Genomic DNA, 24,609 nt, shown 5'->3' on the forward strand with positions numbered 1-24,609 from the left:
GGGTGGTGCAGCGGTTGAGCCCTGGGTTGCGAAGCTGCCTGCAGCCTCTGCAGCGCCGGTTTGATCCCGGCTGCTCCCCGGCCACCGGGCGAGGGTCCCACATGGCGCGCAGACCCCTCCTGCCGCCCGCTGCTCCCTTTAGCAGTGTGCTTCGGTCCTTCTGCCTGCTTTGCTCCCCGCTCAGGGTCGGTGAATTCTCTCACCCTCCTGTGCTTCTGACTGTACCCAGTGCTTGTATAAATAAATAAATAAATCTTTAAAAAAAAAAAAGTTGAATAAAGACATCAGGTGAGGCTGGGATTAATCAGTAGAGATTTCACAATGATTGCAAATAAAAAATGTGTGTGTATTTTTATTTTTAATCAGAGATGCTCACTTATGAAAATTAAAACATGGGGGACTCCGTGGTGGCGTGGGGTTAAAGACAAAGCTATCACCAGCCACTGCAGTATGAGTTTGATTCCCAGCCAGGGAGCTAACCCATATAGTGCAGCTGAAACCTCTCCTGTGTTGCCCTCTGCACCCCTCAACAGTATATCTCAGTAGATCCACCTGTTCTGCTCCCCACTGTCTCTGGTGAATCCCCTCACCATCCCCACTCCCCTGCACCTCTGGCCTATACCCCAGTTCTTGTATGCATAAATAAATAAATCTTTTAAAAAAAGAAAACCATGAAAGGATACAAAGTGAAAATATTGAGTTCTATGCTTCAATCTTTGTTAATACATTCTAGATTTAAAAAAAAAAAAAACATGCCAGAGCTGGGGTATATGGGGTAATATGGGGTAGGAGGGGTGAGAGGATTTACCAGAGACAGAGTGGGAGCAGAACAGGCAGATCTACTAAAGTACACAGCTGAGGGGAGCAGCTGGTGGGACAGGAGAGGTCTGCTGCCCCATGTGGGTTAGCTTCCTGACTGGGGATGGAACTCATGCTGCAGTGGCTAGCCATAGGTTGATAGTGTTAAGACTTTAACCCCTGCACCATCAGGGAGGCCTTATACTTTCTACATTTATTTTTTTAAGATTTATTTATTTTTTTATGCATAGAAGGACTGGGGTGTAGGCTAGAGGTGTTGGGGGTGGGGTGAGAGGATTCACCAGAGACAGAGTGGGGAGCAGAACAGGCGGATCTACTGAAATACACTGCTAAGGGGAGCACTTGGCAAGACTGGAAAGGTCTGTTGGGTCATATGTGGGTTAGGTCCCCAGCTGGGATCAGACTCAAGTGATGGCACTGAGACTTAACCCCAATGCCACGAGGGAGGTCCCCCTTTCTAGATATTTTTGTGTGTTCAATCAAGTACATACTTATGTGGAATAAGAGTTGTTTTTTTGATAGAAGAAATCATAATCTACATAGTGTTCTGCATTTGCAGCAGTGTAATTTAGATGTCGTTCCATTGTAATACATAGAATTCTTCCTCTCCTGTTTTCTTGTGTAATTGCTACACACTGTTAAGGAATTTAGTTATTCTCACTGGGTAAGTTTTTTTTTTTTAACTTGGTTGCTCAGTTGTGCTAGCCACATTTCAAGTTTTTAGTTGCTCCATGTAGCTAATAGCTGCCTTATCATACACTGTATGCATATAACATTTCTATCACCATAGAAAGTTCTGTTAGATGGCTCTTGATCTAAAGTTGTCTGGGGGAAAATATCACCTTAGGGCCTCCGTGGTGGCACAAGGGATTAAGATGCAGCCTGTGAAGCTATCCGCAGCCAATGCCGCGCAAGTTCGATCCACTGCCAGGGAGCTAGCCATATTGCACAGCGGACCTCTCCTGACTCACCTACTGCTCCCCTCAGCTGTGTATTTCAGTCAATCTGTTTGTTCTGTCCCCCACCTGTCTCTGGTGAATCCTCTCACCCCCCCACTCCTCTGGCCTATACCCCGGTTCTTGTATGCATAAATAAATAAATCTTAAAAAAAAAAATTGTTCTTACTAATATGAGAAAATGAAACTAAGAGAAATATTCCATTTATTATATCAATGCTATAATATAATCTTTGGCAATAAATTAAAAAAAGAAAATATCACCAATGTAACAATTACATAATACAAGGATTTCTTCACAACTTTTATTTAGGAATTGAAAAGACGTCATAGCATCAACATTAGAGAGAGGGGCTCCCTGGTGGCGCAAGGGGTTAAGCACCACACTATGACGCAATCCACAGCCTCTGCAGCGTGAGTTTAATCCCAGGCCGGCCAGGGAGCAACCCACATGGCGCAGCAGACCTCTCCTGTCTCGCCCGCTGATCCCCTCAGCGGTGTATTTCAGTCAGTCTGCCTGTTCTGTTCCCCACTCTGTCTCTGGTGGATCCTCTAACCCCCCCACATCTCTGGCCTGTACCCCAGTTCTTGTATACATAAATAAATCTTTACACTCCATCCAACTGATAAGGGACTGCTCACAATGATATACAAAGAACTCACGCGGCTCAACAAAAACAAAATTAACAATCCAGTTAAGAAATGGGCAGAAGAACTCAAAAGACATTTCTCCAAAGAGTAAATGCAAATGGCTAACAGGCATATGAAAAAATGTTCAACATCCCTGATAATCAGGGAAATGCAAATAAAAACCACACTGAGATACCACCTTACACCAGTAAGAATGGCACACTTCAAAAAAAACAAGCAACAACAAATGTTGGCGAGGATGTGGTGAAAAAGAAACTCTCCTACATTGCTGGTGGGAGTGCAAACTGGTCCAGCCATTGAGGAAATCTGGAGTTCCTCTAAAATGGAGTCTACTAAAAATGGAGCTACCATATGATCCGGCAATTCCACTACTAGGGATCTACCCAAAGGACACAAAAACAGTGTTTCAAAAGAGCACCTGTACCCCTATGTTTATTGCAGCACTATTTACAACAGGTAAAACCTGGAAACAACCCAAATGCCCAAAAATAGATGACTGGGGCCTCCCCTGGTGGCGCAGCGGTTGAGCGCTGGGTTGCAAAGCTGCCCGCAGCCTCTGCAACGCTGGTTAGATCCCTGGCTGCTGGGCGAGGGTCCCACATGGCGAGCAGACCTCTCCTGCCGCCTGCTGTTCCCCTCAGCAGTGTACTTTGTCAGTGTGCCTGTTCTGCTCCCTTCTCTGGCTCTGGTGAATTCTCTCACCCTCCCGTGCTTTGACTGTACCCAGTGCCTGTATAAATAAATAAATAAATAAATCTTTAAAAAAAAAAAAAAAGATGACTGGATCAAGAAGATGTGGCATATATACACAATGGAATATTATTCAGCAATCAAAAAAGATAAACTCATGCCATTCACAGCAACGTGGATGGAGGTAAAAGGAATTATGCTCAGTGAAATAAGCCAGAAGGAAAAAGAAAATTATCGGATGGTTTCATTTATATCAGGAATATAGGGGAACCAAATAAGAACATCAGTGTAAAAAAAAAATAATAACAGTACAAAACACAACAAAGCAAAAACAGACAATTATAAACCAGAGACATACTGCAGGGGAGGAGGAGGGAGAGGGGTGAGAGGGAGGGAGGAAGGAGCACAGGGGACTGTGGGGTGATGGTGCATGGGTGCCTTGGGGAAGGAAATTCTATGGGGACTCAATCTGATGGGGTGGGGGGCAGCAAATATTGTCTAAAAAATGTAAAAAATGATAAATGTTAAAAAAATCTATGCATTCCACTCTTTGTAAATTACATCTCATTAAAAAAAGATTGCCCATTCTGCAAATCAAAAAAAAAAAAATCTTGAAAAGAAAAACATTAGAGAAAATTGTGAGGGAGGAAAACATCTATATTTCTATATGCTAACATTCATATTTTTATATTCTAATTTTTATTGTAGGTATATAATTTTTTCATACTTGGTATTATTATGTATATATTGCGTTGTACTTTTGTCATGTTTATTGAACATTATAGAATGGTTCCATCTTTATATTTTATATGTGTACACTATTTTGTCATGTTTTTTAAAGGATTTATTTATTTTGTCATATTAAGGCACAGTTATAGTGATTCCCTTATAGTTGGGAGCTCAGATCATTTCTTTTTTTTCCCCAAGATGTATTCATGCATACAAGACCTGGGGTGTAAGCCAGAGGTGTGGTGGATTAAAGGATTCACCAGAGACAGAGTGAGGAACCGAACAGGCAGATCTACTGGCATACACTACTTAGGGGAGCATGGGTGAGAGAGGAGAGGTCTGCTGTGCCATGTGGGTTAGCTCCCTGGCTGGGGATCAAACTCAGGCTGTTGTGGTGACAATACTGAAACTTAACCCTTAGGCCACCAGGGATGCCCCATTTCTATTTTCACTATCAAATCTTAGTATTAATAATTTTACAAAAAGCATTTTCATGAGATGTACTCCCTAAAGTAGAATTACTGAGTTAGATTATATGTTCAATTTTATGGCATTTGTTGCATTCTGAGAGATTTAAGAGATTTAAGTCTCATACTGAAAGAAGACAGAAACATCTTATTAGAAAGATTAGGTAAGATGACTCAGCTGTGGGAAATGATCTGTGCAAAAGCAGTGAGGGCAAACAGAATAAGTTTGCCCTCATAAACTTCAGAATAAATGTGCTGGGGCCTCCCTGGTGGCGCAAGTGGTTAAGACGCAGCCTCTGCAGCATGAGTTCGATTCCCAGCGGGCCAAGGAGCAACCCATATGGCGCAGCAGATCTCTCCTGACTCACCCACTGCACCCCTTAGCAGTGTATTTCAGTCAGTCTGCCTGGTCTGTTCCCCACTCTGTCACTGGTGAATCCTCTCACCCCTCCCACACATCTGGCTTGTACCCTAGCTCTTGTATGCATAAATAAATCTTTTTTAAAAAAAGAATAAATTTGCTTTTGGGAGAACAGATTCTTATAGTGCTAAAAATCTTAAATTTTCACTAAAGATATGAATTCAAAGTTGGGAATAAATATCTGAAACATTTTTCCTAGATGAGGCAGATGATGATGATGATCCAGAATATAATTTCCTAGAAGACCTTGATGAACCAGACACAGAAGATTTCCGCACTGACCGGGCAGTGAGAATCACCAGTGAGTCTGTTTACAATGAGTTATGCTCTTAACTGCTCCTCATTTACCTTTGCTTACTTTGCAGATTTTGGGGTAAAGTTGGAAGTTAAGACATGAAGCTTCTCTAATAATTCACTTCTATAATCCTTTAAATATACATATATATTCAGAAAACCTATCAGTCATTCACTTAAATATTCCACAATCTCAGTCCCTAATATTTGGCAGGGATTGTTCTTAATATACCAAAATGAGTAAGACATGGCTTCTGCCCTGTAGGATGTCAGGGCAGCTTAGTAGGAGGATTCAAATACATACAATTAAAATTCAGGTGATAGGTGCTATAGTTGGTTGTATATACTAATGACCTAAATGAGGGTATAAATTTTCTAGAATCTTGCATGGAGTACAGTGGGAGGAGTTTGGGAAGGAGTCTATAGGAGTTGTTTTAGCTTATGTTTGAAGGGGAAATAAAAACATTTTTGGTGAATGGGGTAGAGGATATTGCAAATAAATAGGAAAGCATCTGCAGGCCATGAATTGTGAAATAACAATTCATTAATGTGTTTGGATAATTTTAAGAAACTTGGTATAACCGTGAGTGAGTGGTGATTTCAAAAGTTAAGCAGGTTCAGGTCATGGAGAACCTTAAATTTGAGTTTTGTTTTGTCAAAAAGGAGATCTCAAAGAGTTTTAAGCAGCAAATCAATAGGAACTAACAGGGATTTTAGAAGATCATTTTGATTTAATGCCAATTTAATGTATTGAGATGGTGGGTAAAGAACAAGATTGAAGACATAGAAAACAATTAAATAACTGATCTGAGTGGAATCATTTTTTTTTTTTTTAAATTTATTTTTATTTATTTATACAAGCACTGGGTACAGTCAGAAGTGCGGGAGGGTGAGAGAATTCACCAGAGCCAGAGAGGGGAGCAGAGCAGGCAGAAGGACCGAAGAACACTGCTGAGGGGAGCAGCGGGCGGCAGGAGAGGTCTGCGTGCCATGTGGGACCCTCCTCCGGTGGCCAGGGAGCAGCCAGGGATCGAACCGGCGCTGCAGAGACTGCAGGCAGCTTCGCAACCCAGTGCTTAACCGCTGCGCCACGGGGGAGGCCCTGGAATCATTTGTTTAAAAATTATTTCATTGACTAATTTTCCAATAATGGGAAACATATTTCTGAAACCTTTTTCCCCTAAACTGTAAGCTTCTCAAAGACATTATTTTGTTTATTGCTACAGAAATGTTTTCTACATTGCTGGAAATACTTAGCTAGTAAATAGTGTACTTTTCTGGGACATCTGAATACAGGGTCATCTTTTTTAGTAGAGTAGAAATTTTATTTTGTTCCTAACCCTTGACTCTGATGTTGTCATATTTGTTCATAACCCTTTTAAGAACTCTTATTACATGGATGACAAAAATTAAAACACACAAACAAAAACACAGTTTCCAAAGTTTCATGTGGGCCTATGAGAGTTTGTTTACAATGTCTCTGAAGTGGTCCGTTAGTCTCTGCTGGATACTTCCAGCAATAGAAAGCTCAATTGTGCAGATAGTGTACCCTGGTCTTGAATACCTCCTCAGGTAACATTTTCTTTATTGAATTCAGTCTACTCACTGTAGTCCCCCTGCTTGTCCTTTGTTGCTAAAAAATATAATTTACTCCTGAGTATACAGTAAAAGATGTTCTTTTCCTAAGTTTCTTTCTTTCCTGTGCCAAACATACCAAATTTCTTCATTTCTCTAAATACTATAGTTTCCACAACCCAAATGCCCAAAAATAGATGACTGGATCGGTGATACATATACACAGTGTGGTACATATACACAATGGAATATACTCAGCAATCAAAAAGGATAAACACATGCAGTTTGCAGCAACATGGATGAAGCTAGAAGGGATCATGCTCAGTGAAATAAGTCAAAGAAAAAGAAAAATACTGGATGGTCTCACTCATAGCAGGAATTTAGAAAACCTAAATAAGGGACCAGGAAAAAGACTAATTAATACAAAGTGAAAATCAAAATCAACAAGCAACTATAAACCAGAGACACACTATGGGGGGGAGAGGATGGGCGGGGAGAGGAAGGACTAGGGTTAAAATAAGGGGGGGTGCAATTGTATAGGGAATATAACCAAAATGAAAATGCATACATTGTGCAAAAATGAAAAATATGTAAGTATTATATAAAATAAAATATTAAAAAAATAAAATAAATACTATAGTTTCCAGATCTCTCACCATTACTCAAGTTATCTTTTTTCCTGAATTCTAGCCTTTATTTAAAAAAAATTTCTCCCCCACTACATTTAATGATACTTTTCAAACATGGAATAATTGGATGAATTGTACAGTGAACATCCTTATACCAACCATCTAGTTTCTATTACTAACTTGCAATACATTTACATTATCATGCAGTTATTTATATTTATAGGTATCCATCTCTGAATCATAGTTTTTTGGGGTAATCTTTTCAAGATAAGTTGTAGTGAAGTTGTACACTTCACTCCTAAACATTTTGAAATGGTGCTATAGGAGTGCTGTTGCAGGCCAAAGGAAAGGACAGTACTAAGGGAGAGGGCGGGTCACTATCTGTGGATTCTCACCTGTGCAATCAACTGCAAGACCACTCAGTCTCAGGGAACAACAACAGTGGGATTTGTTTAAAAAGAAAAACAAAGAATTTCTAAGGCCACACATGGCTGGCCGTCTTACCCCAGATAGTGTCCAAAGTGTCCAGAATTCCCAAACAAAAGGCTGCTTGTGCAAGATGACACTGTCCTGTCAGTGAGGGCCTGGATCTTGTGGCACACTGGCAAGCTGTTGTGCCAATTCACGGTGTTAGCTGGAGATGCTCACAGGCGGGGCTGCTAAGATGACACTACAGCAGCCTACAGCAAGTCTGAAGGCTGGGCTGGACAGCCATGGACATTTGACTTGCCAGCAGCAGAGACAGCAGCACCAGGAGGCAGTGTTGGATTATCAGAAGCTGTGGATAGCCCTCAAAGTTGACCCAGACACAGAGTGCCAGTCTCCTGTCAATAGCCCTGGACAACATGGTCAATAGTGCTGGTCACCAGCAGGTTGTGTCAGACACACCATTGTTAATAACTTTGTGAGATGTTCGATGAACCAATAACATACTCACTTTTTGACAAACCAGGCCAAAGCCTATGGTGCTCCTTTTAGGTTTATTTAGCTCACACCTGATTGGTTTATAATCCATGCATCAAATATAAAAAGGAAAACTTGGTACCTGCACAGACCTAACCTGCCCTGAGCTCAGGTCAGACTTTTGGGGTGAAACTATCTGCACCTAGTGCCTCATTAGTGGGACGAGGTGTTACAACATAAAGAGTGGGGGGAGCCTGCACCAGCACTGGGACATGGATCCCAGCTGCTACAGGCTCCTGCTGGGAGCCCAACTTATTGGCCTGGGACTCCATAGGTCTCTACTGCCTGCAATTCCAGGGAGCCACAGCACTGGAACTGGCCCACTGGAGCCCCATGCTCCTCCCTGCAGCCTGAACTTGAGGATCTGAAGCTTACTGTTGCATTCACTGCTGGTGCTGGCCCTCTGGCAGTGCCAGTGTCTCTGCTAGCAGCTTGAACCCCAGTGGGGCCACTGGTGACAGGTGGTAAAATGCCTGCTGCCTATAAGCAGTTCATTTCTGGGGCTGGGTGCCAGAGCCCCGAGTCAGGGCCTCTGGCACTGAAACACAACTAGCGCAGGGCTGCCATGAAGCCCAGCCCACTGAGGTGGCCGCCATGTAGCTGTTCTGCAGCTTCCCACTTAGCATTTATGAGCAGCTAGTGGGAAACTCCCACAGCTGCTAACTGAGGCTTGGGGGCTTCAGTATTCAAACTGAGAGTGGGGACTTGCCCTCAAGCAGCACAGTCCAGGCAGGAATTGCCACTGTTGCTGCTTTTAGATCAGCATGCACTGGCTACTGGAGTAGCAGGGAGAAAAACTGCCACTGATGCTGCCAGCTGCCTTTGGCCCCCTATACTGGCCTTCTGTCCATCTGTCCCGCTGTACTTGCTGGGGGGTGCTGGCAGCACCAACAAAGCCAGCACATCAGTTTTGCTGCATGTCTTGTGTTGTGAGGATCCAGTTTCAATTTCCGCACATATATCATGAATTCCAATTTAATAATTGTTTACAGTGTCTCTTTTTAGGTATTTTATATACAATGTTTACAAGATCTGAAGTTTACCATTCAGTGATTTTTGACATCACCTGTGTAATCCAAACCCCTATCACACTATTGAATTCTCTCCCAAAACATTCCCTCATGCCTCTTCCAAGTCAGGTCCCACATCATCATCTTTCCAGAGGCAAACACTGTTCTGATTTTTTTCCATCACAGATTAGATTTGCCTGTTTTAGAATTTCATGTAAATGGAATCTTTTAGTCTGCCCTCTGTTGTATAAGTGTTCTTTCACTCTCCATGTTGTTGAGATTCTTACATATTGCATCTGTCATTAGTGTGTTCCCTTTATTGCTGAGTAGTATTCTGTTGTATAAATATGCCATAGCCTGCTTTTAAAATACCTATTCCCAGGTTTGATGGACATATGGGCTCTTTCTAATTTTTGACTTTCTGGTATAAACCTGTTCTTCATTTTCTTGTACAAGCCTTTTGTGGACATATATGCATTATTCTTGGTTAAGTTTCTAAGAGAGAAATCAGTGCATAGATGTATAATTAGTTTTATAAGAACCTGCCAGGCTGGGTTGCCGTGGTGGTGCAGGGGTTAAAGTCTCAGTGCTATCAAGCTATTGCCAGCCACTGTGGCATGAGTGCAATCCCTGGCCAAGGAGCTAACCCACATGGCACAGCAGACCTCCCTGTTTCCTCCGTTGCTCCCCTTAGCAGTGTATTTCAATAGATCTGCCTGTTCTTTTCCCCACTCTGTCTCTGGTGAATCTTCTTACCCCCCGCACCTGTGGCCTATACCCCAGATCTTGCATGCATGCATAAGTAAAATAAATCTTAAAAAAAAAGAACCTGCTAGACTCTTTTTCCATTTTACCTCATTAGAGTTCCAATTGTTTCATATCCTCGCCAACATTTGCTTTTTTAATACCCTCTTAAGAGGACTTTTATAAAATTGGTCACATCCTCTAGAGATGATCTGTGACTCTAGTTCATTGACATATTTGACTCTTTGGAGCAGCTGTGTTATATTGAACTTGTGTCAACTAAAACTTTCAGATATTTTTCATATTTTTATGGAGCTATGTTCATGCATTTTAAAAGCTGTCTTTTTTTTTTTTAAAGTCTAAACGTAAGACTTTAATCCACATTCAGTTAATCAGAGAAAATAGAATTTTACATCTATCATCAATTGGACTGACAAACCTTAACAGCTTTGTCTTGTTAATAGAAAACAAAGTATGTTTTCTGGAATTACTGACAGGGTCCTATGACTCAGTGCTAGAGAGTTCTCTCTTGACTCCACTCAGTAGGATTGGCCAACAATTCATGAATTTATTCTTGTAAAATTGTCTAACTCAACATTTTATGTATGTCTTCCCAGTAAAATTTAAACTTTACAAGAGTAAAATTCTACCTAGTTCAGTGTTGTATCCCATCATCTTTAATAGAAGTCGAGGCATAATTAGAGTTCAATAATTGTTTTTTAGTGAAGAGATGATACATAGATAAGAGGATTTTGTTAAATGCCTTGTTGAAAACAACATACTTTGGTTTCTTGGAATTCCCTCTGCTGCAAAATGAAATGAATTTGTACTAACAACATACTGTTTGACATTTTTGCAGAAAAGGAAGTGAATGAACTGATGGAAGAGCTCTTTGAAACTGTGAGTAATGATCCTTGAGTGAGAACTTAGAATGGTAAAGTGGATTCTCTAAAAGCTTGTCCTTTGTTCTCAGGCTCCCACCCTCCAGAAGAATGGTCTGACTGAGCCAATTTCCCTATCAGTCCACTCAGAAGAGAATATAGTGGCAGGATAATTTTGCCAGCTAATATACTCTTGATTATCTGCATGTAGGTTATTCATAGTAATGTTTTCCTTGCAAAGTTTTGGGTAACCTCCCCAAATGTCATTTATTGCATCTTTAGCGATGCACTAATTTTAATCTGAACAGTTATCTTTCTCATAAATTTGGTGTTTGAAAAGTGTTTCTAGTAATTTTTGAGTTATCTGTGCTTGGTCCTTACCATTGCAAGTTGTAATAGTCATCTGTTTGCCGATTGTAGAAGCCTTGAAGTGAGAAAGGTTCTGACGCCAGTTCTTCCTGAATGCCAGCATTGTTGAAGTGCTGTGATCTGTAGTCTCCACTTTCCCTTTTTACTGCTAGAGTGACTTTCCCAGACCCATTTCCCCAAGAAAACCTCCTTTTCCTTTGTCATTAGTTTCAAGATGAGATGGGCTTCTCCAACATGGAAGATGATGGACCAGAGGAGGAGGAGCGTATGACTGAGCCTCGACCTAACTTCAACACCCCTCAAGCCCTACGGTGAGTTAACCAAAGACCTTGAGATTTAGAATGGAGGAAATGTTTATGCCTGAAAAGGTTTTTAGAAATTTCAGTTAACAATTTCCCACCCCTAACTACCTGCTGTTATTGATAAGAAGATGTAGAACCCTGTTGAGGGTTAAGTGTTGGGTTAGTAATTCTCCTTGTTATGGGGCAGTGCAGCTATAGACCAAGCTGTATCTGTTTGGGAAAGGAGAAAAAATAGTAGCTGGTATCCATAGCAGCTTCTCCAGGTGAGTGGTTCTGGAGAGGTGTGTAGGATTCTATGTGGCCAGCCACAGAAACTACCCCAAGTTGCAATATCTAGCATGTTCCTTTTGTTCTCCTTATTTACCATTAGTATTGTGTTAGTCACCTAGGCATTTTGAGCAAACCATGAAGTACCTGCAGTAATGCCCTGGAGTCTGAAATTACTTACTGTCATCTTCACATAAAGTTGGCACTGTTGCTCCACCCAGAAATAAAGATTTTAATTTTTTTTTTAAGATTTCTTTATTTATGCATACAAGAACTGGGGTATAGGTCAGAGGTGTGGGGGTTGAGAGGATTCACCAGAGACAGAGTGGGGAACAGAACAGTCAGACTGACTGAAATACACTGCTGAGGGGAGCAGCGGGTGAGACAGGAGAGGTCTGCTATGCCATGTGGGTTGCTCCCTGGCCGGCCAGGGATCGAACTCGTGCTGCAGAGGCTGTGGATAGCTTCACAATGCTGTGCTTAACCCCTTGTGTCAGCAGGGAGGCCCTTTCTCCACTATTTTTGTGATGAAGTTCCATAATCTGTTAGTACTTTAATGTAATTTGAGAATGCAATCATTATTAGTATCTGCCCAGAGGTCAGGGTGTGGTTTGTGCCATAGGTAGAACAAAGCAAAACTTAAGAGACCCACAGTCTCTGATTAGCTCCGTATTTTAACTTAACAGCATTATCTAACTAGAAAGCTGGGATCCATCTGAAAACTAGACCTTTAAGGGAACTTACTTAAACTGTAGTGAAAAGATCATGTTATACTAGCCAGTGTGTAAAAACCAGAAATATCAGTCACACTCCATTGTGATAAATACTGTAATATATAAAGGATAACAAAAATCTCAAGATTCTCCCTTTTTTTCACCTTTTTGAGATATTGACAAGTAAAACTCTAAAATATTGAATGTATACAATGTGATGATTTGAAATAAATTATAAAAGACTCTCCCTACTGAGTTAATTAACACTTCTTTAATCTTACAGTGTTTGACCCATTTATTTCAAGCAGTAAAAGAACAAATTTCTGGTAGAGCAGAATGTAACCTTTGCTCCTGGGATCTTATTATAATAGGATTTAATCTATAAACATTTCAATTCTGATTTGTAGTTAAGACTCTCATGCATAGAGTCTTTAAATTTGGGAATTATGTAACTACTTTGAAATCCCTGTTGAAATTCAGTTATCTTTTTTCTTTTTTTAAAGATTTATTTATTTATTTATACAAGCACTCAGGTACAGTCAGAAGCGCAGGAGGGTGAGAGAATTCACCACAGCCAGAGCGAGGAACAGAACAGGCAGAGTGACGAAATACACTGCTGAGGGGAGCAGCGGATGCGTCAGGGGAGGTCTGTCACACTATATGGGACCCTCACCGGCAGCCGGGGATCAAACCGGCACTGCACAGGCTGGGGGCAGCTTCGCATTCCAGAGCTCAACCGCTGTGCCACCAGGGGAGGCCCTCGGTTACCTTTTGGTATTCAATAGATCTGTTGGGACTGCTGTCTCTTGTCTTAGAGTTGGAAATGCTCATCTGTAACTAAATAAAATATCATGGAGAAAGTGAATTATGTATGCTCCCCTTCCAGCTGTCCCAGTGATGCCTATTAAAATTAGGTGCAGGCTATTATCTACTTTTTTCATGTGTCTGCTCTTCTGTTCCTCTGTTAGTAGGGCAGATAATCAAGAGTTTTCAGTTCTCAGTAAAGGTCTTACAGAGGTCAGTCCCATATCTTTACCTGGGTGTTACCTGCCTAAACCTGAAGTCAGTAAGTCAGTATTTTAAAAGGAAACATAATTCTTACCCTCAGAGACTATTTAAAAAAGTTCTTATCAGTGGCCTCCCTGGTGGTGCAAGGGGTTAAGTCTCAGCACTGTGAAGTTGTCTGCAGCCACTGCAGCACAAGTTCGGTCCCTGGCCTGAGAGGTGACCCCCGTGGTGCAGCAGACCTCTCCTGTCTCACCCACTGTTTCCGTAGATCTACCTTTTCTGCTCCCTACTCTGTCTCTGGTGAATCCTCTCACCTCCCACACCTCTGGCCTGCACCCCAGCTCTTGCATGCATAAATAAATAAATCTTAAAAAAAAAAGTTCTTATTTAACTATTGCTACGGTATAGAAGATTTCTTGAAATAAAATAACCTGCTCATCATAGCTACCTAAGCTGGTCTTACCCTGATTACATACTCAACATATGCTTACTCACTTATGTGTCTTGTTCTGCCTCTGTCTTAGAACTAATACAAGAAGTAGTTAGGTTCTTGCTTCAGCCCTGTACACAGTCTCGTGTGACTCTCTCTTTTCTTTCTCTCAGGAGGTAGGGCTGGTAGGGGAGGGTTAGAAAACTTGGAAGAATTAGAGGAGTAAACGAAGATATTTTTGTGCAGGGTAGTACGGTAAAACTTGAATCGACTTCTTTTTATCTAAATTTTTCAGCTTACCCATGTATGTTAATATATCCCCTTCCTGTTTTTTTTTATTTATTTTATTTTTTATTTATTTATTTTTAAAGATTTATTTATTTATACAAGCACTGGGTACAGTCAGAAGCGCGGGAGGGTGAGAGAATTCACCAGAGCCAGAGCGGGGAGCAGAGCAGGCAGAAGGACCGAAGTACACTGCCGAGGGGAGCAGCGGGCGGCAGGAGAGGTCTGCGCGCCATGTGGGACCCTCCTCCGGTGACCGGGGAGCGAACCGGTGCCGCAGAGGCCGCGGGCAGCTTCGCAACCCAGCGCTCAACCGCTGCGCCACCGGGGAGGCCCAATTTCCTGTTTTTTTTTTAAAAGATTTATTTATTTATGCATACAAAAACTGGGGTGTAAGCCAGAGTGTGGGGGGTGAGAAGATTCACCAGAGAGAATGGGGAGCAGAACAGGCAGATCCACTGAAATACACTGCTGAGGGGAGCAGCTGGCGAGGCAGGAGATGTCTGCTACAGCACATGGGCTGCTCCCTGGGGAATTGAACTCATGCTGCAGTGGCTGGTGATAGCTTGATAGCACTGTCTTTAACCCCTGTGCCACCAGAGAGGCCTCCCCTTCCTGTTTCATGCTAGAAATTATTTGACTTTTTAAGAAAGGAAGGCAGAGCAGCCTGAATGGGTAGAAGTGGGAGAATGGGTACATTAGAAGACATGCTGGACTTTCAGAGATTCTTTATCTCTGTTAGGAACTAATCCCATATTAAAATGGCTGTATTAGTATGATGCAGGAATGATGAGTTCCCATTAGTTCTTAAATGCTTTGTTATTCTGGTGTTTCTTTGCTCTTAGATTTTTTAAATTTCCTCTCTTGTATATTTCTTAGGGGAGCAATGATAGAAGAATGGGAGGAGGAATTTGCAGTTTAGAACCTTCCCATTTGAATCTATGTTAACTTCTGGAAAAGATCTGCATAGGTTATAAGTCTGCCTCTTGGCTGGTATGGGACTTGGGGATGAACAGCAGATGGAAATTATTCAGACTCTCAGGCCACCATTTTGTGGGAAATGTTCATATTTAACTTTTTCCCTGTTGGGAATAGGTTTGAAGAGCCACTGGCTAACTTGCTAAATGAGCAACATCGAACAGTGAAGGAGCTCCTTGAACAGCTGAAGGTTAAGAAATCTTTAGGCAAGCAGCAGCCAGAGGTAGAGAAGGTTAAGCCCCGGAAAGTTCAACAAACTTTGATTCTAGACCTAGCACAGAGGAAGAGACTCCAGCAGCAAATGCAGCAGGTAAGACTCCAATGGTCTGATATTGAAGCCCCAAATGAGCAGTTTTGTAAAAGTTAGAAATAAATGCCTTGATACTCATTGATACCTTAGGAACAGAGGATCTTCACATCAGATCTTGGAAGGTCATCTCACTTGTGTCCTTATAATTCAGGCAAGAATATACATAAGGACCCTGATGGTGTTCAAACTTAGAAGTTTTCAAAGAAGTCTTAATAATTCGTTATGAAATTTAACACCTTTCACTGCCAGAGTAGTTATTTCCTCTTTCTAATCTCAGTCCCTCTGGTTTGTGGTTAAACTTCCTCTGGTTCTATAGTTTTGCTCAAGGGGAACATACTGAGAAATTCATGTGAAGATACTATATTGTTTCCATAGTCTCTCCACAAAAGAAAACATGTATGATAAAGTTGCAAACATCTTGGTAAGATCTTCTGGGTTACTGAAAGGACATCATAACATGTATATTATTTTCTTTCCCTTCCTAGCATGTTCAGCTCTTGACACAAATTCACCTTCTTGCTACCTCTAATCCCAATCTCAGTTCGGAGGCTGCCACCACCAAGATATTTCTGGTAAGGTTCCAAATATCCCTAAATTAAGTAGGCAATTAATTTTAAAAGTCATTTCTCACAGAGAGTTGCCCATCATAATCTCCATGTATTCTTCTGCATGTTTCATTTGTTATTCATATGACTTCCTATATTTGTAGAAATAACAAGTCGCTGATTCCCATGAAAGGACAGAGATTGGGCCTCCCGGGTGGCCTAGGGGTTAAGGCTCAGCATTACCAACGCAAAGGCCTGAGTTCGATCCCTGTTAGGGAGCTAATCCACTTGGCACAGCAGACCTTCCTGTCTTGCCCGCTGTTGCCCTTAGCAGGGTATTTCAGTAAATCTGCCTGTTCTGCTCCCCGCACTGTCTCTGGTGAATCCTCTCACCCACCCTCACCTCAAGCCTACACTCCAGTTCTTCTATGCAAAAATAAAAATAAATAAAATCATTTTTTTTTAAGATTTATTTTTATTTATTTATACAAGCACTGGGTAGTCAGAAGTGCGGGAGGGTGAGAGAATTCACCAGAGCCAGAGTGGGGAGCAGAGCAGGCAGAAGGACCGAAGTACACTGCTGAGGGGAGCAGCGGGCGGCAGGAAAGGTCTGCGCGCCATGTGGGACCCTCCTCTCGTGGCTGGGGAGCAGCCGGGGATCGAACCGGCGCTGCAGAGGCTGTGGGCAGCTTTGCAACCCAGCGCTCTACTGCTGCGCCACCGGGGAGACCCAATAAATAAAATCTTAATAAAAAAGTCACAAAGTAATGAAATTTAAAAAATAAAGAAAGAAATCTTAAAAAAAAAAAAAAAAGAAGAGGGACCTCCCCGGTGGCACAGCAGGTTGAGCACAGCACTATGAAGCTGTCCGCAGACTCTGCAGTACAGGTTGAATTCCCAGCTGGCCAGGGAGATTCCCACATGGCACTGCAGACCTCTCCTGTTGCGCCCGCAGCTTCCCTCAGCAGTGCTTTCAGTCTGTCTTCCTGTTCTGCTCACCACTCTCTGTCTCTGGTGAATCCTCTCATCCTCCCACGCTTCTGGCCTGTACCCCAGCTATTGTATAAATAAAAAAATAAATCTTAAAAAAAAAAAAAGAAGAAAGAAAGAAAGAAAAACAGAGATTGGATTCCTCTTGACAATTTTATTGGGTCGCTTCCTCATCTGTATATCCACCCTGACTTCTTAGTTTTTTGATAATTCTCTTCTTTGTGTTGAAATCATTATCCATTCACTCGGCTCAATACCAGTATTTTATGTATAAAATTAATTTTGCTCATGACATTTTGAAGGAAAGGCTTTTAATTTTAAATCAACACTATAAAAATTGCCCTTGAGAGACCTCCCTGGTGGCGCAGAGGGTTAAGAGCAGTGCTGTGAAGAGCAGTGCTGTTAAGAGCAGTGCGAGTTTGCTCCCCAGCCATCCAGGGAGTAACCCACATGGCTCAGCAGACCTCTCCTGTCTCGCCTGTTGCTCCCCTCAGCAGTGTATTTCCATCTGCCTGCCTGTTCTGCTCCCCACTCTGTCTCCAGTGAATCCTCTGGCCTCCCACACCTCTGGTCTGTCCTAGTTCTTTGTATACATAAATAAATAAATCTTTATATAAAAAAATTGCCCTTGAACTTTTGGGCAGATAATGATTTTCTTTGCTTCCTGAGTAAATCTCTTTGTAGTTTAAGTGGTATGTTGGCTAGTACTCCAAGCTTCTTGTTAATCAATCAGGTATATTCCTCTCCCACTGTGTTCAAAGGATCATGAAGGGTACTTTGTTTTAGCTGATTCTCACTCATGAGAACTTAATTTTAGCTGGGGGACTAGGCCATATATCCAAAAAACTGAGGAACACTCATTCTGAGAATAAAACCAGGGTAAATGAATATTTCCACAAATAAAACCCCTGGATATATGAGGACATAACATAAGAGCAGTCTAATGGAATAATGTTAATTATAGAAGACTTTGTGATGATTTTTACCTGTTTTTATTCTGTAGTGGAAAGGACAGCTTTCTCTCTCAAAGCCTAATTTCTACTGGTATTAATTTTCTGGAACTTAGATCTCCTTTGTGTTTTGTTTTCCCAGAAAGAGCTAGGAACCTTTGCTCAAAGCTCCATCGCCCTTCACCATCAATTCAACCCCAAGTTTCAGACTTTGTTCCAACCCTGTAACCTGATGGGAGCTATGCAGCTCATTGAAGACTTCAACACACGTGTCAGCATTGACCAGAGTCCTCGTAAAACTGTCAGGAAGACTGGTAGGGGACAGATGTGTCCACTTCAAGTTTTTACTTGCAGTGAGAGGTGGGAGTCCTATCCCATAATTTCCTAGGGATGAAGTAGAGAGGACATTTGTAATTTCTTCCTACTCTCTTTTATCCTCACTTTGTGTCATTACTGAGTTCTAGAATTACATGCTATTTGGGCTTATGTTAAGAATGGAGGCAGTAGACAGGACACAATTGTGGCAGGTAGATATATGGGACTTTAGTAGATCTGAGTGTAAGCACTAGGAGTGAGATCAAGACAAACTGGGATCATGTAAAGATGGAAGTCAGGTGGTAGAGCTGGGTCATGCGTAGGTTTTTACTTTCTTACTAAGATCAACTCATTTTATTTCCCTTATGTATTACAGTGCTTACTTCTGAATGAAATATTTATTTGGGAGGAAGGTACAAATTGGAGATAGTATATATTTGCCAGGTTCAATATTTTAAAGAAATTCATAGGTTTGGTTTTTTTGAGAAAATGCTTGCTGTTCCCTTACAATACTTGGTTCCGATTTGTGTCCTGGTTTAGTAAATAAGTGGTTTGTTGTGAATTTGGATTTGATTTTAAATCCCTAACTCTTACAGTTAGATTGACTACAGTTTTAAGTGCATTGTGTCATAGACACTGATCTCAAACTGCTTTATTGGTTATGTTGGTAATTAAAATTTAGTTTGATACCAAAGTAATAGCTTCACACATGAAGAATCCTGTGGTTTTCTTCTGGGGATGTAAAAATAACATTTTTGGAAAGAGAAATTTGGGTACAGTAGTGTCTGTCTCTGGAAAGGGAGACGTGGGAGAGAGCATTTGAGAGGCTTAGACATCAAGACAGTAATGAATGAGACTGAATTGTCTCATTCCCTTTGTGGTTTTTCTGTTCCCAACCTCAGGAGGAATCTGGGAGAACTTAATGAAAGTTAAGTAAGAATCAAATAAAATAAAAATTGGAATGCCAGATTTGTGAGGGAAATTAAAGAAGTTGGAATCTTATCCTGGAAGAAAGACAGCATTGTTGAAGGTCACTTATCTTTCAAGGATTTAAAGGGGGAAGGAGGTAAAAAAATTTGAGCATATGCTATGTGCAGATATTATACCAGGTACTTTATGATTGTTTATGTATCGTAGCGTGTTAAGTGTTCCATATAGGAAAGAATAAGAGAATCAGCTTTTTATGACATTGACTGGGGACTCCATTTGGGCATGTTAGACTGAGAGAGACTTTGGAAATTTTTCTGGGGAGGGTATGTGGTATGGGCACGAGGTCAAATTAGGTAGGGGCAGCTCTATCTAGATGCAGAAGTGCATTTAGAACCTTTTATGAGGCCCTGTTCTCGTCTAGAATTTCATTTATCACAGATTTTTTTTCTTACAGCCTCTGAATTTCCCTGTTTGCCAAAGCAAGTGGCTTGGATCCTGGCCACAAGCAAGGTTTTCATGTATCCCGAGCTGCTTCCAGTATGTTCTCTGAAGGCAAAGAATCCTCAGGAAAAGATTTTCTTCACCAAGGCTGAGGACAAGTAAGGGGTTTACTGTGGGGGAGTGAAAGCATAAAATAACCTAATAATACCTAGTTCTTTTTCCTGAGGAGCATAGGGGAAACTATACATATATAATAAAATGTGGACACAGAACAACAAAACAAAAAGCAGTGCAAACAGGCATAATTCTGTAGTTTGAACTTATTCTCAGCCATGCCAAAGACTGTGCTTTTGTGGAAATGATATACATAACTTGGAAGCATTTTTTTTTTTTGAAGATTCATATTTATTTATTTGTTTGTTTATTTATACAAGAACTGGAGTGTAGGCCAGACGTGGCCGGGGGCAGGGGTCAGGGGGAGAGATGAGAGGATTCATCAGAGACAGAGCAGGGAGCAGTAGAGGTCTGCTGTGCCATGTGGTTAGCTCTCTGGCTGGGGATTGAACTCATGCTGTAGTGGCTGGTGATACCTTGATAGCACTGAGACTTAACCCGTGCCCCACGAGGGAGGCCCCTTGGAAGTATTTGTTTTTTTAAAGATTTATTTATTTATGCATACAAGAACCGGGGTACAGGCCAGAGGTGCAGGAGTGAGAGAATTCACCAGAGGTAGAGTGGGGAACAGAACAGGCAGGCTGACTAAAATACACTGCTGAGGGAAACAGCAGGGGAGACAGGAGAGGTCTGCTGTACCATGTGGATCAGCTCCCAGGCTGGGACCGAACTTGTGCTGCAGAGACTGTGGATAACTTCACAGTGCTGTGCTTAACCCCTTGCGCCATCAGGGAGGGAGGCCCCCCTTGCAACCATTTTAAATTGTCTTTTTTTTTTAAAGATTTATTTATTTGTGCATACAAGAATAGGGTACAGGCCAGAGGTGTGGGCGGTGAGAGGATTCACCAGAGACAGAGTGGGTAACAGAACAGGCAGATGTACTGAAATACACTGCTGAGGGGAGCAGCGGGTGAGTCAGGAGAGGTCTGCTGCACCATGTGGTTAGCTTCCTGGCAAGGGATGGAACTCAGGACATCGTGGTGCACCTTTGGGGTGGTAATGCTGAGATTTAGTGCCTAGGCCACAAGGTTGTGATGTTTTTAAAGCACATTTATTTCTAAAGGAAAACATTTTTTAATTCATTATTGTAATCATCCCAAGATAACGATTTTTTCCTTTGCATTTCTTTTATAATTAGTGGCATTTCAAGTAGAATTTTCTTTTGCTTTTTTAACCTAGCATCTTTTTGAAATTGGTTTTCTCTCTTGTATGGTGCAACATTGTTTTTTGTTTTTGTTTCTTTGGTCTTGTTTTGTTTTTTGTTTTTTTTTAAGATTTATTTTATTCATAAAAGAGCTGGGGTATAGGCCAGAGGCGTGGGAGGGTGAGAAGATTCACCAGAAACAGCGGGGAGCAGAACAGGTGGACATACCGAAGGCACTGCTGAGGGGAGCAGCGGGCGAGACAGGAGAGGTCTGCCGCGCCATGTGGGTATCTCCTTGGCCAGCTGGGAATCAAACCTGTGCTGCAGAGGCTGCGGACAGCTCCACAGCATTGCGCTGAACCCACTGCGCCTGTTTACACTGCATTTCAAAGCAATATTTAATTACCCTATAATCTTTTTATTTGTCACTAGTTTTTTTTTTTTTTTGTCCTTTCTTTTGCTTAGTAATTTCATTAAGGTTTCACAAAGATCTTTGTTTTTTTTTATTTAAAGACTTATTTATGGGGCCTCCCCAGTGGCACAGCGGTTGGGCGCTGGGTTGCAAAGCTGCCCGCAGCCTCTACAGCGCCGGTTCCATCCCCAGCTGCTCCCCGGCCACCGGGAAGAGGGTCCCACATGGCATGCAGACCTCTCCTGCTGCCCGCTGCTCCCCTCAGCAGTGTACTTTGGTCCTTCTGCCTGCTCTGCTCCCCGCTCTGGCTCTGGTGAATTCTCTCACCCTCCCGCGCTTCTGACTGTACCCAGTGCTTGTATAAATAAATAAATAAATCTAAAAAAAAATAAAAATAAAGACTTATTTATGCACACAAGACCAGGGGTACAGGTCAGAGGGATGGGGTTGGTGAGAGGATTCACCAGAGACAGAGTAGGGAGCAGAACATGTGGATCTACTGAAATATACTGCTGAGGGGAGCAGCGGGGAGACAGGATAAGACTGCTGTGCTGTGTGGGTAGCTCCCTGGCTAGGAATCGAACTCGTGCTGCAGTGGCTGCAGATAACTTGATAGTGCTGTGCCTTAACCCCTTGCGCCACCAGGGAGGCCCTTCACAAAGATCTTTGTGCACAGAACTTTTTTTTTTTTTTTTAAACAGAGGCATGTTTATTTGTTTATTTATTTGTTTGTTCGTTTTGTTTATACATGCCCTGGGTACAGTCAGAAGCACGGGAGGGTGAGAGAATTCACCAGAGCCAGAACGGGGAGCAGAGCAGGCAGAAGGACCGAAGTACACTGCTGAGGGGAGCAGCGGGCGGCAGGAGAGGTCTGCGCGCCATGTGGGACCCTCCTCTGGTGGCCGGGGAGCAGCCGGGGATCGAACCGGCGCCGCAGAGGCCGCGGGCAGCCTTGCAACCCAGCGCTCAACTGCTGTGCCACTGGGGAGGCCCTGTGCACAGAACTTTTGAAAGTCATTTTAGTTTATCCCTTTTGGTAAATTTCCAAGTATGAGACAATCAGTAAAGGTTATGAACATTTTTATGGCTCTTGATATATATTGCCTCATTGCCATCAGCAAATATGTACATAGGTAACTGTGACTGAATATGTGATATTGGGAGGTGGTGCCCATTTTTATATTTGTTTTATTAGAGCTCTTCTTCTTTTGTATTTCATTGAACTTCATGGTATCAATATACAGCTTATAATGATTTGACATTTATTAGTGACATTTATTATTTGACATTTTTGCTTAGTTTCTCCCTCCTCCCATTTGATTGTGAATTCTTTTTTTTTTTTTTAAAGATTTATTTATTTATTTGTTTGTTTGTTTGTTTATTTATTTATTTATACAAGCACTGGGTACAGTCAGAAGCGTGGGAGGGTGAGAGAATTCACCAGAGCCAGAGCGGGGAGCAGAGCAGGCAGAAGGACCGAAGTACATTGCTCAGGGGAGCAGCGGGCGGCAGGAGAGGTCTGTGCACCATGTGGGACCCTCGCCCTGCGGCCGGGGATCGAACCGGCGCTGCAGAGGCTGCGGGCAGCTTCGCAACCCAGCGCTTAACCGCTGCGCCACCGGGGAGGCCCCTGATTGTGAATTCTTGATTGAATCTTATTCATAGTACTCACTAGTACTCAGTAAATATCTGAAAATTTTTACTGAGTAACCATTAAGTTATGTAAGAATTAGATGTAGAAAATATGGTTATAGGGCCTCCCCCGGTGGCACAGCGGTTGAGCGCTGGGCTGCGAAGCTACCTGCTGCCTCTGCAGCGCTGGTTCGATCCCCAGCCACTGGCGAGGGTCCCACATGGCGCAGCAGACCTCTCCTGTCTCGCCCACTGCTCCCCTCAGCAGTGTACTTCAGTCCTTCTGCCTGTTCTGCTCCCGGCTCTGGCTCTGGTGAATTCTTTCACCCTCCTGCACTTCTGACTGTACCCAGTGCTTGTATAAACAAATAAATAAATCTTTTAAAAAAAAAAAAAAGAAAAGAAAATATGGTTATAAAATGGGGAGTTAGTCTGGGGGAGCTTTTTAAAGAATGGACTTCGAAGTGCAATTTAGTGATACTGTTTCTTCCTCAGTTTGTTAGCTTTAGGGCTGAAGCACTTTGAAGGGACTGAGTTTCCTAAGCCTCTAATCAGCAAGTACCTTCTAACCTGCAAGACTACGCAACAGCTGACAGTGAGAATCAAGAATCTCAGCATGAACAGATCTCCTAACAACATTGTCAAAGTGAGTGTTTCCTGCACACCCCACCTTAGTGTACCCCTTTTTTCTTCTTCTTAGTCTTATAAGAGGAGCCCTGTGGCTTCTAGTTTGGTGGTGCAACAGTTTGTGCCCAGCTCTGCTGCACCCACCACCATGCCTAGTATGAAACACTAACCCCTGCGCAGATTGGGTCTCACACTCCAGTGGGTTTGGGTTTTAAAACTACGACAGTTTTGGGCCTTCCCGGTGGAGCAGCGGTTGAATGCTGGGATGTGAAGCTGCCCGCACCTTCTGCAGCGCCGGTTCGATCCCCGGCCACCAGGTGAGGGTCCCACATGGTGCGCAGACCTCTCCTGCCGCCCACTGCTCCCCTCAGCAGTGTATTCCGTCAGTCTGCCTGTTTTGCTCTCCGCTCTGGCTCTGGTGAATTCTCTCACCCTCCTGTGCTTCTAACTGTATCCAGTGTTTGTATAAATAAATAAATAAATCTTTAAAAAAAAAAAAAACTATGACAGTTTTGAAGTGTCACCTCTAGCTGCCACTGTGAATTGGGTCCTGGTCCACTGCTTATTGGTGTGATGCCAGCTCCAGGCTCTCATTGGAAGGACAACGGCATCATTCACAAGCAGCTTTTGTTTGTTTGTTTTTTTAAGATTTATTTGTATATATTTATGCATACAAGAACTGGTTGCAGGCCAGAGGTGTGGGGTGAGGGGTGCGAGGATTCACCAGAGACAGAGTGGGGAGCAGAATAGGCAGATCTACTGAAATACACTGCTGAGGGAAGCAGCGGGCAAGACAGAGAGGTCTGCTGCCACATGTGGGTTAGCTCCTTGGCCAAGGATTGAACTCCTGCTGCAGTGGCTGGTGATAGCTTGATAGTGCTTAGACTTTAACCCCTGTGCCACCAGGGAGGCTCAGCTTTTGGTTTTGTCTACTGTGCTCTGTGGACACTCTCTGGGG

At 42.5% G+C, this 24,609-nt stretch overlaps 1 protein-coding gene across 2 annotated transcripts in view; it reads left to right on the forward strand.

Annotated features, from left to right (window-relative positions):
* The window catches only part of LOC311177307 (GON-4-like protein), a gene marked incomplete at its 3' end in the record, with an annotated part of 80,471 nt that overhangs the window by 36,005 nt on the left and 19,857 nt on the right, over nucleotides 1-24,609 (forward strand). For both annotated transcript variants that reach the window (XM_084243203.1, XM_084243202.1), the window contains exons 11-18: nucleotides 4,933-5,034; nucleotides 10,808-10,848; nucleotides 11,406-11,509; nucleotides 15,299-15,491; nucleotides 15,977-16,063; nucleotides 18,119-18,290; nucleotides 19,676-19,820; nucleotides 23,520-23,670. In XM_084243203.1, the coding sequence (XP_084099329.1) occupies nucleotides 4,933-5,034; nucleotides 10,808-10,848; nucleotides 11,406-11,509; nucleotides 15,299-15,491; nucleotides 15,977-16,063; nucleotides 18,119-18,290; nucleotides 19,676-19,820; nucleotides 23,520-23,670 (995 nt within the window). The remainder of the gene's footprint in view (nucleotides 1-4,932; nucleotides 5,035-10,807; nucleotides 10,849-11,405; nucleotides 11,510-15,298; nucleotides 15,492-15,976; nucleotides 16,064-18,118; nucleotides 18,291-19,675; nucleotides 19,821-23,519; nucleotides 23,671-24,609) is intronic.

Source organism: Talpa europaea (assembly GCF_964194135.1).
Source record: "Talpa europaea genome assembly, chromosome: 9".
NCBI lineage: Eukaryota > Metazoa > Chordata > Mammalia > Eulipotyphla > Talpidae > Talpa > Talpa europaea.